General features: G+C 44.8%; 1 protein-coding gene across 1 annotated transcript; it reads left to right on the forward strand.

The window, feature by feature from the left end:
* Positions 1 to 315: 315 nt before the first annotated feature.
* On the forward strand, positions 316 to 12,276 carry LOC109638112 (tRNA (32-2'-O)-methyltransferase regulator THADA). Its single transcript, XM_020100920.2, has 31 exons — positions 316 to 519; positions 607 to 784; positions 868 to 954; positions 1,172 to 1,199; positions 1,282 to 1,430; positions 1,523 to 1,645; positions 1,739 to 1,859; positions 1,947 to 2,092; positions 2,175 to 2,259; positions 2,336 to 2,472; positions 2,775 to 2,972; positions 3,054 to 3,765; positions 4,050 to 4,202; positions 4,313 to 4,422; positions 4,493 to 4,653; positions 4,739 to 4,908; positions 4,988 to 5,152; positions 5,236 to 5,384; positions 5,758 to 5,895; positions 5,988 to 6,092; positions 6,173 to 6,373; positions 6,460 to 6,610; positions 7,090 to 7,342; positions 7,600 to 7,839; positions 7,960 to 8,161; positions 8,944 to 9,132; positions 9,665 to 9,927; positions 10,028 to 10,189; positions 10,500 to 10,766; positions 10,859 to 11,061; positions 11,651 to 12,276. The coding sequence occupies exons 1-31, from the start codon at positions 398 to 400 to the stop codon at positions 11,896 to 11,898; spliced, it is 5,616 nt and encodes a 1,871-aa protein (XP_019956479.2). The 5' UTR covers positions 316 to 397; the 3' UTR covers positions 11,899 to 12,276.
* Positions 12,277 to 14,200: the final 1,924 nt, after the last annotated feature.

Here is a 14,200-nt window from a genome sequence, read left to right on the forward strand (position 1 = left end):
TGGTGGAGGATTGGTGAATGGATGGATGATTTATTTTAGTAATGCATCTTCAAGGATAGGGAGGTGTATTTTCTTCCTCGGTATAAAGCTCCTGCATCATCATTTCAAACAGTTCCAAACTAATGCAGGCATGGTCTCAAACAAAGGACCACCCTTCTATAACCTTCCATTCTCCCAACTGCTCCACCCTCCCCCTGTCTCAGAGGATGAGATCTTAAACAAATGTGTTATATTATATATGATCTGTTTTTCTGATCCATGTTAAACCTGCACACTCCGGCCTGTAGGTGGCAGCGTGTCCCTACGATTCCACAGCAACCACTGAGTTAGAGTCATGTTGTCACGTGTCCAGCAGCAGTATGAACGTGTCTGACAGCATCTGAAGTTTTGGTCAACAATGTTGTCGTGTGAAGATCTGATGAGAAGTCTGCAGGAGTGTGTGATCAGCGGGGATCGAACTCCCGAACATGTCCGTCACACACTCAGGCTCTTCACTGACAAACTGTCTCAATCCTCCAGGTTGGTGAATGAACATCAGGGTGCGTAACAACTTACTGTGACTCTCTGCTCAGTGTGTGATGATGTTAATGATGCCTCCCTGAACAGGAGCAGTGTGAAGAGATGGAAGGAGCGCTGTTTGGAGGAGGCTGCTCAGCTGCTCCGAGTATCAGAGGCACAGCTCGGTGGTTTAGAGGAGAGTCACCTCCTGCTCCTGGTCAAACTGCTCCTCTCCATGCAGCTGCAGACGGCCAACATCTCCTCAGCCTGTCGTAAAGTGGACCAGGTCAGCCCCACACTGGGCTCCTTCACTGTACAAGTCTCATTATGAAGTGGGGAGGCCACTAAAACCACATGTTTGCTTTGCAGATGCTGCAACATCTGGCCAAGGTGGACCATCAACTGGTTTATAGAGAAACTCGCCACTGTTTGCTCTCCATGGTCCAAACTGACCAGGTACAGAGATCAGTCGTTGTCACGGAAAGGCTTTTACGTTTTGATACCTTTTAATATTGTATAAAAGAAACCTAAAAAACTGGAATGCATCCAGTGACTGATTGCTGTATAGGCAGTGTATGAATGGTGTGTAATAAGCACTTTGAATGGTTGATGAGACTAAACAAGCATTTGCAAAAAGACTCTGCAGATAACTTTGACGCTGTCTTTGTTTCAGATATTGTCCTTTGAGCATCTACAAAGAGGTTAGTGCTGGTTAAATTGGTGCGTTACTACAGTATATCATTCATTACATATATCATTTTTTTGAATCAATCTGTTTTTCAGCCTGCATGTTCCTGGAGGACAGCAGTGTTGGTCGTGAGGTTTGGAGAGAGTCGTACCTGTCCCTGCTGAACAAAGTGTCCGAGTTGTTTCCTGTTGTATTGCAGCAAGAGTCCCTGAGAGATGGGCCGCTGTGTTACACAGCTGTGAAGGTACATGCAGAGCAGAGTGCTTCATCCATCACGTTCATTAAAGACTTTCTGTGTGATCTCTGTAACTGACCTGAGAACTGTGATCTCTGCAGTTGTGCCTGCAGATATTCCAGCTGCTGTCCAGTGAGGTGGCTCCTCTAGTGTGGGAGAAGACGCACAGCAGCTCAGCGGTGCACACGATCCTGCAGGCTCTCATGGACATTATACTTGGACAGGTTTTTTTATTAACTGAACTAAGCTCAAGAGACACATATCAGTTGAGTTACTGCCTTTGGTGTCATCTCATCAGCCAGTTTGGTGTCTTGCAGTGCTGTAACAGGGACACTCGTCTTTTGGCTGGAACTGCTGTGGCCATGCTGATCAACACAGCACCAGAGAGCAGAGCTGGAGGAGCTGCTGCCTGGAGTCTGCTGCAGGTCTCTGACTCAGGTAGGTGACCACCAACTGCTGGACTAATAGTTTGAGTTCATCAGATCTCTTCCTGACGGATGAGCTGTTGTTCCTGTTACTTCTCAGAGCCCTGGCTGCTGACTGTTGGTGTTCTCCAGATACAGTACGTCCTGACAGGAAAGGACGGAGTGGCGAGGCTGGCTGTGAGCAGGGGCCTCCTGACCTGCTGTCGACCTCACATATTGCTCAGTTCACATCTGGATGACACAGAAGTACATCTACCTGAAGCTCACATCAAAAACATGGATCACTTTTGTTCTTCTTCCTTTAATCCCATCATTTCCTTTTTTTCAGATGTGTTTACTGCTGAAAGGTTTGTTTCCTCTGGTCTACGCTTTGTGTGAGGAGAAGCTGGAGTGTCACCACTTTGCCTTCGAAGGTGAGTAATGTCCGGGTCTCATATTCACATTCTTAACTGCTGATGTCATCCGTTCATATCTGACATGTTGTTGCAGTGTTGACACTGTGGCTGAAGAGGGTTAAAGAATGTCTGGCTGAGATCTGGAGGATGACGGGTGTTTGCCTTCTGCCGGACAACGGCAGCTTGCAGCAACAGCTGGTTCACATCATCTGGACCAATGCAGAAAGCCCAGTGAGTCAAGTTAACATCATTATATTATTACAATTCAAAAAGTACAAGTATGTACAAGGACATTATCTGACTTTGTCCACTGAGTGGACAACCAAATACTGCAGGGTGTTCTATACAGTGTGCTGAGAATTGTTGCTTGACATCGTTATAATCTATAATCTATAAGTGCCTTAGTTGCCCCAACTGAGGCACTTATAGATTATATATCTAAATATCCAAACAGGGTTTCTGTCATTGAGGAGGTTTCATAATTCATACAAAGACGTATAACTGCCAATATATCTGTTACTTTTCACCGGCAGGTGGAAGGCGTGCCTGAATTTGTCCGCGGTGCCTTCTGTCTGCTGCTGGACGTCTACGAGAAGGACTGTGAACACTTCTGTGACACAAAGAAGATTCTTTATTTTACTTTACTTCAACGAATAATTGAACTGCCTTGGGAAACAAAAGCCAAATATCATCGCCTATGTGCCCTGCTGCCACATCTGGGTACTGACATGGTGAGGGTGTTTTCCAGTGTAGATGATGTTATAATGTCAGTAGAGGTCATGATGACTTTGCCTGTTTCTTTAATTAATCAGGTGCTGGATCAATATGCTGCAGTACCCAATCATCTCCTGAAGTGCTTGTCAATCAATCACCTCGCACCATGTGGATCGGAGCTTTACAAGTGTCTCATCCAGCAGCAGAGACGGGAGCTATGTGATGGCTCTGAATCACGCTCCGAGCTTTATCTGGCAGATCAGTGGGCGAGGCGTTGGCGGCCCATGCTTCACGAGGCGCTGATGTCTGATGTGACTCTTCTACAGAACAACAGCTCAACACACTTGCTCCCCTGCACCTTTCAAGTCTTCCCCTCTGCTGTGGATCATCTGCTGGCCTCTCTGGACCCGTTCGCCCCGGGCCACCTCCACGCCTGGGCCTGTGTCATGAGCTCCTACCGAGCCTCGACTGGAGGTTCTCCCTGGGCTCTGCAGGGCAGCTCAACCCTGGAAACCCTCCGGCTGGCTCTAGGATCTGCAGACGACAAAGTCCGCCTTGCTGCTCTGAACCTCCTGTGCTGCAGCCCAAAGACCAAAGACACTCCAACCACAGAGGAGATGTCGCTAATGAGGATGTTTATTCCTCAGAACCTGAACTGCGAGTCTTCGCCCTTTCGCCAGCATTTTCAGGCTGGAGTCAAGAGGTTTGTGGTTCGAATCAGAGACGGCTGCTTAGCACGTGTTAAAGGACAAAAGGGCAAGAAGAAAGAAGATGCGACCCACTGCGAGGATATACTGGAGCAGGGGATAGGTGAGATAATCCATAGCTGCTGTAATGAAATGTTGATCTTTAAAACTTTTTGTTTTGTATTGTAAAAACAATGCATCAGTCTTTAATGCCAAATGAAACAGCAAATATCCAATGAGGGTAAATCCCCCAAACTGAAACTGCACTAAAATGAATTATTACTTTAATGGGAACAGAACACTTGGCATCTATGCTTAGATTATTTGCCTTTGTTGCTTTGTTAGTTTTTCCCTTTCAATCTTTTGTCTAATTTCTGTTCATCCAAATCTTTTTTGTGCATTATGTAGGGTTTGTGGAATGGCTGGGTCAACTTCCATACAGTTATCTGGCACCAGGACACAGTTATCAGAGGAAGAAGACTGTGCTGCTGTTGCTGTCTGTTGTGCTGGAAACCTGCACAGACACCTGGAGCCCAGACAAAAAGAAGGGACAACCTCCAGGTCGGTTTATCAAACCAGTCACAGGAAAACATTCAAACAATAAAATGTGGTTTCCATGCCAACTTTCTGTCATATTTGTAAATTCACTGAGCTTCACAAAATCATTACAGCAAACATTGGGTCTCTTATTGAACATGCCAGACAAAGAGGACGGTGGGATTTCTTCAGCAGGACGAAACAGCTGGTGCTTCTCAGCTGTTTAGAAGATTCCACTAATGAGGTATAGCTCGTATTTCGTTTAAATTGTTCAAATTAAAGAACATAGATGATGGATTTCTTTTCTCTTCCAGATCCGGGAGCTCTCAGCTGGGTTACTGTTGAGATTTTTCCCGCCCAGTTTTCCAGACGATATCGCTACAGTGCTGCTCATTCGAACCAAACAGCTTCTGTGCTGTCCTCGGGTGCAGGAGGCTCAGATGGGAGCGCTGACGATGAAGCTCCTCCTTCTGAAGTAAGCCCTGCCTCCTACAGCACATGTGTAATTGTGTCTGCTGTCAAAGCAGAGGATCAACAGTGATCAGTTGTTCTGTCTGTAGATCACAGCACCGGCCTGAAGATGGCAGACTGAACGGGGACTTTAGTGTCAGCAGTGGAAGTGACTCCTCGTCCTCCTGCATGATGAGGTTCCTGGTGAAGGAGCTGGAGGAGCACTATCTGACAGCTAAGGCTGATATGATGCTTGCTGCCAGAACCAAGCCCATACATGGTGAGATGTGAGATGTACAACACTGACATTTATATGTAGGATGTTACTTAATGTCAGGTTCATGAATTACTTTCCACAGGTGTTGTTAGTGCCCTACAGAGGTGTTTGGTTGAGGCAGGCAGCAGCGTCTATGACACTCTTGACCACAGTCTGACCACTGAGGTGCTGGTTCTGCTGGAGAGCATCTCTCTGCTGCTGCTGGGCGTTCTGTACGGAGACCACGAGGCTTGTGCCACTGAAAACGGTAATGGAGCAACCTGGAGAAGCAATACTGATTTTTGGATGAAGTGCATCACATTTGACTCTAATCACTCTCTTTTGGCTTAGATGCCCCACCTTCTTTTTGTGATATGGGAAACGCCATCAACTCACTAATAGCCCAAACATCTGGAGGAGGCCAAGTGGATGGGGAGGAGTGTGTCCTGCTGTCTGAAGAGCACAGCCTCGTTCTCACCTGCTGCTGGGTCTCACTCAAGGTAAAATAGAATCAGATGCATGATTTAATATCTAAACATTAGTGCAGTGACCGTTCTAACCCTGCCTGTTTGCTTGACCTGTGGTAATGCTGGTTTCTTCATGGAACCATAAAATTTACATTGTGCCACAGCAAGTAAATACGGAGAGGTGGACTAAGTCCACAGAACCCTGAAGCCACTGCTTTACAAAGTTCAGTGAAGCTCAACCCGGTATGTCCACATGGCACCAAATTTAACAGGACACTTCCATGGAGCCTTTACAATACACTTTTCTAGTGTGATGTGCGTTCCACAGACAGGCATTTTAACTAAACATATTTGGGTCTGGTGCATTTTGTCTAAATATAATTTAATTAAAACATTTTCTTATCAGGAAATAGGAATCTTTTTAGGTTCTCTGGTGGAGAAACTTCTCACTGAGATCAAACCCAGCAGACACCTTCTAGAAAAAGAAGATCTAATCAGAGCATCAAAAGTTTTCAAGAATATTCTTCTCAAATGCCGTCACTGGGTAAGTTTAATGAATCTACTTATTTAGAGGTGTGACTTTGAATATCCTCTATTGTTATGTTCCTTTTTGAAAAAATATCTCTTTGTCACCAGGGGGCAGTAGAGGGATGCTGTATTGGCTTCACTAAGTTCTGTGCCTCTCTGTTGAGCAGCAGTGATCCAGAGCTCAGAGATATTCCAGCCCATATGTTGAAACAAGTGAGTACAGATACACACTCGTATGACTCTTTCCATTAATAAATGGAGATGCTGGACTTTTCTGGATTCTCTCTTGATAGGGATTGCAGGTGGTGCAGTGTCCTCGCTCTACATCGGTGACTCGGCGGGCTGCAGGGTTGCCTATGCTCATCCTGTGTGTTGTATCTGCAGAGGAGGCCAGTAAAGCAAGGCCACTGTTAGCCCACAGCATGCAGACCTTACTGGAGACAGCCAAAACACCTGTGCCTGAAAACTGGGACCAAACTCTGGACCTGCCACAGGTTTATAGACTCAGTGTAAAGTAAGATTGAGGATATTGGTCTTCATAACCAGACGCGGTCACATTATTGCCTTCTTTCTCTTACAGGTGTGTGCTGTTCACACGCTGCAGGCGCTTGTGCGTGGCTCAGGTGTGGGAGTAGCTGTCCTTCAGTTTGCTCCCCCTGTAGCCATCCTGTCACTCACACTACTAAGCTCTGCATGCTGGGCCATGAGAAATGCTGCCCTGCAACTCTACAGTAAGCAATAAACATTAACAGCTTAACTTTGTGTCAATTTGCAATGACACTATGCAATTGTATAACCTCAAAAATGTTTTTTTCTCTATTTAATTTGTTAAGCAGGTATGACAACCCGTGAGGAGTGTGTAGCTGCATTAAAAAGACTTAAAAGTCTTTAAAAACCAGCATTCAACTCCAATATTTAGTGAAACTAAACATGAAGAACTCTGAACAGAGTTTTGGTGTATTTGTTACAGGCAGCTGGGGATCATGGGTAATATCCATGTCATGTTTAAGTTCAGTGAGTAGGACTGCATTGTCCACATGGAGCACAGCATGATTAATTGGCCTTGTGTAGCTGCAGAGGGCGCTGTTGCTCAGTAACTGTTAGTGTTGCTTTAAACATTTTCTTCGTCAATTTCGTCTTTTTTTTAATCTATCGATCAGCATGGTTCTGTGCCAATTAGCACCCCCGACACTTTAAATCCTGTTTCCAGGTTCTCTGTGCTCGCGAATGCTCGGGCAGAGGCCAAGCAGTGAAGACAGCGGCCCCACCCAGCACGGCATGTCCCCCGCCGCTTTCTTCTTCCACTACCCTGCTCTCCAGCCCTTCCTCCTCGGTGAGCTGAGGGGGGCAGCACAAGACCTGCAGGCTCCGCCCAATGAAGCCAAGTTGCACCTCCAACCCTCCCTCTATCCTGTGCTCACGCTGCTAGCTCAACTCCAGCCTGGAGTCCAAGATTCAACAGAGTGATTACTGTTTATTTATCCCTATAGTTTGATCAGGTCAACTACCATACTTTATAGTCATGGTTTCCCTCCAGGCCAGAAGTGTGTGGTTTTTTAATTCCAGTCAATGTGACGCCAGTGTACTCAATAATTTTACCAGTGAAGGAGGAAAGAAACCAGCTTTCAGTTCATTAGAATTAACATTGACATGTGTTTTGCCTTCATGTTGTGACTGAAGATGATTTGTAGGAGAAATCTCTGCTTTTCTGTCTTTTCAGAACTTTGTCAGACTTCCTGCCTCCTTTGCTCCAGCTAGCTGCCAGCCCAATTTACAGTGTGAGAGTCATGGCTTCTAAGTCTTTGGTTGCCATGACGCCCCCATCGGAGTACATGAACATCCTCGTCAAACTGGCAGCTCAACTTCCCGGGCCTGAGGAGTGCTGCTGTCACAACCGGCTCCACGGACAGCTGCTGCAGATGAAAGCTGTTCTAGAGAGAGCTCTGCTCTCTGCAGACAGGTGAGACGTGAAAGAGCTGCTCGTTCATTCACTCATCACACACTGTGACACTTTTAAAATCCTGTTCATTCACTCATCCATCACTCACTCTTTGACATCCTGCTGTGATTCTGTTCTCAGTGCTTCTCCTGCTCTGTCTGAGGTGCTTAGTAAAGTGGGCGAGTCACTGTGGCTGGTGACTGAAGCTCAACACTGCCCCCTAGTGAGAGCGGTCTACCTCGAAGTGGCAAACTTGCTCAGAAGATTCTGCTGTGAGACCTATCTGTCAAAGATCAGTGACATTCTCATGCACGACCTTCAAACACCCCAAAGTGGGCTTCAGGTGTGTTTTACATACACACATTCTAACATACCTGTGATTTAAATATGTATAAATACCTTTGGGGGGAGTTTGAGCCTTTATTGATAGTATAGATATACATAAGATTAGATTTGGGTGGTCAAAGGTCACGATGGACTCACAAAACATGTTTTTGGCCTCTTGAACATGATATCTCAAGTCTGCCTTAATGGAATCTCTTCAAAGTTGTACAGAAATACTTGAAAGCTTAAATCCCCTAAGACTTTAAATAGTTTGAAAAATGATTCAGATCTGCTCTAACCACTAATTGGGCTTTGCAATGAACTTTGAATTCCCTCACAATATTTTGTTCTCGTCCTGATCTATAGGAACATTTGCTGAGCAGCTGCAGTCTCAATATAAAACAGTGTGGAGGATCAGTCTGCTGATGCTACAGAAAGGAGAGAGGATGGGATGCTTTTCATAATGTATTTACTGCCCATTGTTCTTTCTGAAGGCTGAGCACTGACTGTCTAAACCCACTGTTTGTTGGCATAACTACAGCTTTGGTGGTTAAAGCTGTGGCTGTGACTGGATCTGTGGTGCTATGGATGTGGCTGCTTAGTCGCTGTGCTGTGACTCGTCTGTAATGCTCTCCATACTGTCAGTAAAGGGATTTGAACCCACAGTGCTTCTATCAAATATGACGCATATGTAACTGACGCACCACAGGAGCTCAGGAATACAACCTTTCTCAACTAACGGCACACAAGTAATGCCCCAGCGTATGTTTTCCTAATGCTTTGTCTACATGATCTCCACAGGTTGGACTGTCCTTCTTCCATCAGCGAGCCATCCGCTTTCTATGTGCGGATCTGAAGTGGGCGTCCCAAATCTGGAACACCTTCCCTGCAGCGAGCCCTGATCTGAAGCTCTCTCTGGTTACGTTGGTGGCGGATGGGCATGGTTTGCAGCAGACCAGTTTGAAAGAGGTGATGCAGAGGGTGTTGCAGGTGAGACATGATATGTTCCAGAGACGTCACTCTCTGTAAACCTGTTTAACAGCTTTCACAATAACAAAGTCCCTAGAGAGCACAATATGAGGAAGCAGAGAAAAGCTTAGATCTGATGCAGTGGGAGGCTGAAAATACCCACACTGTGCACTGTAATCAGTTAAACATGAAAAACAGCTCTGTTTTAATATATACATGTGATATAAAATAAGATATACATCGGCAGATATACATTTTAAACATGGTATTTGGGTTATTTGAACTAAACATTTATAAAGCACCTTTTAAACAATTCAAAGTGCATTACAGGTGAAAACATCCAGAGGGTAATTCATACCAAAGTAATAAATGATAGAAAAGACAACAATAAAAGAAAGTTAGGATAATAAAATACATATAATGAACATCAAAATGATAAAGTAAGACAAATGAAATAGTCCATTGTGGTACCTGTGTTATTGCTGATATCCAGTCAGATTGTATGTTTGGTATGTCAAAGAATGCGGATCATGTCAGTGCTCTGTATCACCAGTCAAACCTGCGGGAGGCGTTGGTGAGTCACAGTGTGGAGTACCGCAGGACCTACCTCACTGCCCTGGTGGCAGTGATGGCTACTGGAACAGAGTCTTCTTTACCTCAGCATCGTCCTCAGTCGGACTCACCACAGGAGCCAGTTTTGTCCGAGTGTCTGGATTTGTTGCTCGGGGACCTGGAGGAGCAGCGAGGTGGACCAGAGTTTCTATCCCAGGCTCTGTGTGCTACTAGTCTGCTGCTGCCCCAGTGCTCAGGCTCCAGGTTAATACACATCTTTTTTTACTTCATTGTACTGTCACATACTGGAACACTCCTCTCTGCGCAGCTCTGACTTTCTTGTCCCTTCTCTTGTCCACATTAGTCTACAGATATCCATGCTCCACCGCTGGTGTGGCGTCTTGGAATGTAACCGGTGCTCAGACGGCCCTGAGGTGCTCAGGATGGCTTGTGCTGAAGCTCTGTGTGTGGCTGGAGTGTCCCTGATGAGCCACAGCCTGAAAAAACACTGCAATCTCATGATAAGGTATAACTAAGGTCAAATGGTGATTGATTCTGAAATGTATTTTATATTTAACTCTCTGATGTGGTTTTGTTTTCATCTGCATCTGTTTGTTAGTTAGCAGGACAAAGCAAAAACTACACAACCTTTTTTTTTTCATTTTTTTGTTTTTACATTGCGAGATTGAGGTTGTTCTTCAACATTTACAGTGATTCTTTGGTGCAGATCCAAATACAATCGGGTTCTAGTTCAATGTGCGATTACAATGTGTATATTTATCAAGTGCTGCACTCTGATGGAACAGAAATTCAAAGTGTTGTCTCTTTCTGGTTAGGCTGATCAACACAGGCCTTTACTTGCTGCAGGACCAAAGCCAGCAGGTGAGATTAAAAGCAGCTTGTTTTACCTCCATGCTGCACCATGTGAGAAAAGGAGCGAGCCAGGGGAGCGTCTACGTTATGCAGGTGAACCAGGCTGTGCCGCTCCTGCTGGAGCTGCTGCTGGAGGAATGCTTCGATGCTCCCGGCACACTGGAGGTGCTGCTGTGTCACCTGCCTCAGTCTGACCTCAGACGTGTGCTGACAGAGGCCTCAGAGACGGAGTACGTTAGCCGCCTTGCTGCATCAGTACACTGTAACAAAAGGCGATATTGACTGGGTGCTGTTTAACTGTCATTCTCCCTCTCTTAATCAGGTGTTTCAGTTTGTATGAGCAGGACCAGACCAACGTGTTTGCTGAACCCTCTGTGATGTCAGCACATGTGCTGCCTCACCTGCTGCAGATGGCTGACAAACACTCTGAATCCTCTGCTTTGGCACAGAGCCTGAGTGCATGGGCAGAGCAGAGTGTTGAACAGGTGTCTGACAGCCTTGCAGTGTGCAAAGAGCTCCAGCCAGGTACTGCATCAGCATGTCAGTGTGACTGTTATGTCCCTGGTCCAGGGGAAAGCTGGGAAACATTTGTTAGGCTCCCCAGAAAAAGGCAGCGGCTTCAAAGTTTGTTGAAAAATCCAAAGCAGCAGTTTTTATTTATTGGTGAGCAATGCTCAAAAGAACAAAAAATAAGCCTCTCATTTTCTCCAAACTTTCCTATCAAGGTAAATGAAAAATTGACACTTTGACTCTAACCTAGGCTCCTAAACAGTTAACAAGAGTAAATGTAAATTCATTTCGAAACCAGTCATTTATCTATATTCGAAGTTTACACTTATACTGAATGAAGGCTGGGGACAGAGGGGTTCCTGTCAGCTGCAGTTTAAAAGTCCTCTGTTGGGCAATAGTCCAATCCAGAGACAGCAATCTCTGCAAACCAACCAATCACAGGGCCCCACCTGTTTAAGCACTAACACAACCATTCACAGAAACGCTGGGAAGTAAGATCGGGCAATTTCTAAAAATGACCGAGGGTCATAACATATACATGTATGTATACGAAATATGTTGAATATCTCCTGTGTTACAATGTGATTGTTTATTCTCTCTGCAGCGGAGATATTGACCCCAGCCTGGCTGTCTCTCCTCATGGACCACTGTTTTCACAGCACCCTGTGTAGCCTGTTCACCAGGGCGACCTTCCTCCTCCGACTGTTGGAAACATGTGATGGTGCACGACGCCTGTGTGATCCTTCGTCCCTGTGTACGAGTTTACAGCAAGTTTTGAGTCTGCTCGGTCAGAACGGTGTCCACTTTCCCTCGGCCCTAACAGCTGCTCTGGCTGGAGAGAGGCCACTGTGACAGAGGGGAGGAGCTTTTTTAATGCACTTGATGAGCAAAGTCTTTTGGCCGTCGTGGCCCTGGATAGAATTACTGTACCTCATGACAGCTACATGTGCAGCTTCAGTCTTGAAGAGGGCTGCAGTTGCTGATGCTGCAGTACACTGGTACTTGGGAGGCTAACTGAGTTATGTAAGAGCTCAGTGGCTGAAGCTACTTGTTTCCATCATCATATCATCTACACAGATAAAGAGAACCAATGGGCGTACTGTTCCATGTGCATGAGGAGGACAGTGAAGTAAAACAGCTTTTCCTCATAACCCCAGGAGGTCTAGTTTTTCTTCAGTGAACATTTTCTGAAGCTTTACTAATTTTTAGAATAAAGCTTTTTATATAGAATCACAGCCTGGCTCTGTCTTTATGATCTCCATCACCCCACACATCATGCTCATTCTTAGTCCCAGAGCAGTGCTCCTGTCCTCTGTTGTGATGAGTTGTTTGCCATGTCTCAGCAGCAGCAGCGAGGCTCAGTCTGACGCAGTGATGTAATGCAACAGCATCTGGACAAATTGGCTGCTCGGTGCCCAGCAGGGGAATATAGTGTACGCTTTGATGCTCCATTAGAGGCCTTCTGCCTGGATAAGTGCCCACTTTCCAACCACATGAGGGCTGAAGATGATTGACTGGGTCTGATAGAGAGCAGGCGGTTGCTCCGCAACAGACCGCACACTAGAGCAGTCTGACATCAGCAGATAGCCCACTGCTTGTGATGGGAGGCTGTAGGTGTTGGACAAACATGGCAGAGATTGTACATGTGTTGGTTGATCATATTAGACAATTAACTAAACATACATGGAAGTTTTGTTTTTTGTATCCTCACAATGTAATATGGTTTCATCAGAGATAATTCAACCCTCAGATTCATTTCCTGTATTTGTTACTGTGTCACATCCCTCAATATGAACATAGGGTGTATCTCTTTCAGCTAATGTTTACACTGTGTATGCATGAAGCTTTGTGCTTACGAGCATTGAGGTTATGCAACAGTTATCACATGAAGCTTATTGATGATTCATACAAAAAGCTGCAGTCCATCTCTCTACAACCCATTTACAGAATGAACACCCGGTGTGCAGGGCTCTGTGAGATGAACATGTGCCCCAGAAGAGGTGACAGGTGGCTCCTGTCAAGAACATGACTCACAAGAATAAAGTTGACATACGTTAATGTCCAGTATTGAAAAAAGTTTTGTATGTCAATATTTTTGGACAAATCTTGAATCATAAAGATTTATTGTTAAGTTTAAATTTTTTCACACTGAATCACACTTACAGAAAGTATTCATTGATTAAAAATGTCTGTCAGTATGGAAAATGTAAAAAACACACGGTTACTTTTCATAAGCTTTGGAAGGCAAAGACAACTAGTGTTCACTAAATAACCCGCCTGTATGTTGGTTTGCTCACGGGAATTTAAGTATTGTGAAAATGTGGATATTGCCGTCAGGTATGTAATAAATGTTTAGATTATAGAAAGGGGCTAAAATCCCAAATCACATTTTTGATCAACTGTTCTTCAGTGACTGAGTTTGGGTAGTTATATAATAAAAGTAATTTAATGTAGAGTATAGTATATCAGTTAAAAATGTTTGTCATGATAAACATTTTATTTCATAAAAAGTTAAAATACAGAGTCAAATTATGAACGTTTAGATTCATGGAGTCACACGAGACATCTTCACTGAATCATGTGCTTTATTAAATGAGGTGGTAGGTCATAGGTAGTTATGAAAGTCTATTTCTGCCAGGAAAGGATAAAAAAAACTATTAAAATATTTTTAAAAATACTCAAATCCAAGCCATTTTTTACTATTACATATAAACAACATGGATGTTTTTTCACCTATGCTATTTCTTTAGTTTCTGTGGTAGAAATGAGGTCTCATATTAATTGGTTTGTTCATTCCTAAATATGTTCATCCCTTAATGGTGTAGTGACCTATGATTCCAGCCAGTGCATGCTGGGAGAGGCTCTGAATAAGTAGAGAGTACCAGACCGATGCTGCATGGTTGCTCTGGTAATTGCCTGAAAACTGTGTGAGCATCTATTTAAACAGTGGCTGGGTGAACAGGCTGAATCGCACATTGGCTGCCCTCTTTACCCATCGGCCAACAATGACACAGGGCCTCATTGCTTTCAGTGTACAGCTCTGGTCAACTCTCTGCTGACCTTTACCAGCCTCTGCAGAGCCCACATGTGACCACAGACCAGGCCTCATGGAAGCCTGGGTAACTGGAAGACAGGGTTTGAGCAGATGCACAAA

The sequence above is a fragment of the Paralichthys olivaceus genome, chromosome 4 (genome assembly GCF_024713975.1).
Source record: "Paralichthys olivaceus isolate ysfri-2021 chromosome 4, ASM2471397v2, whole genome shotgun sequence".
Classification (NCBI taxonomy): Eukaryota; Metazoa; Chordata; class Actinopteri; order Pleuronectiformes; family Paralichthyidae; genus Paralichthys; species Paralichthys olivaceus.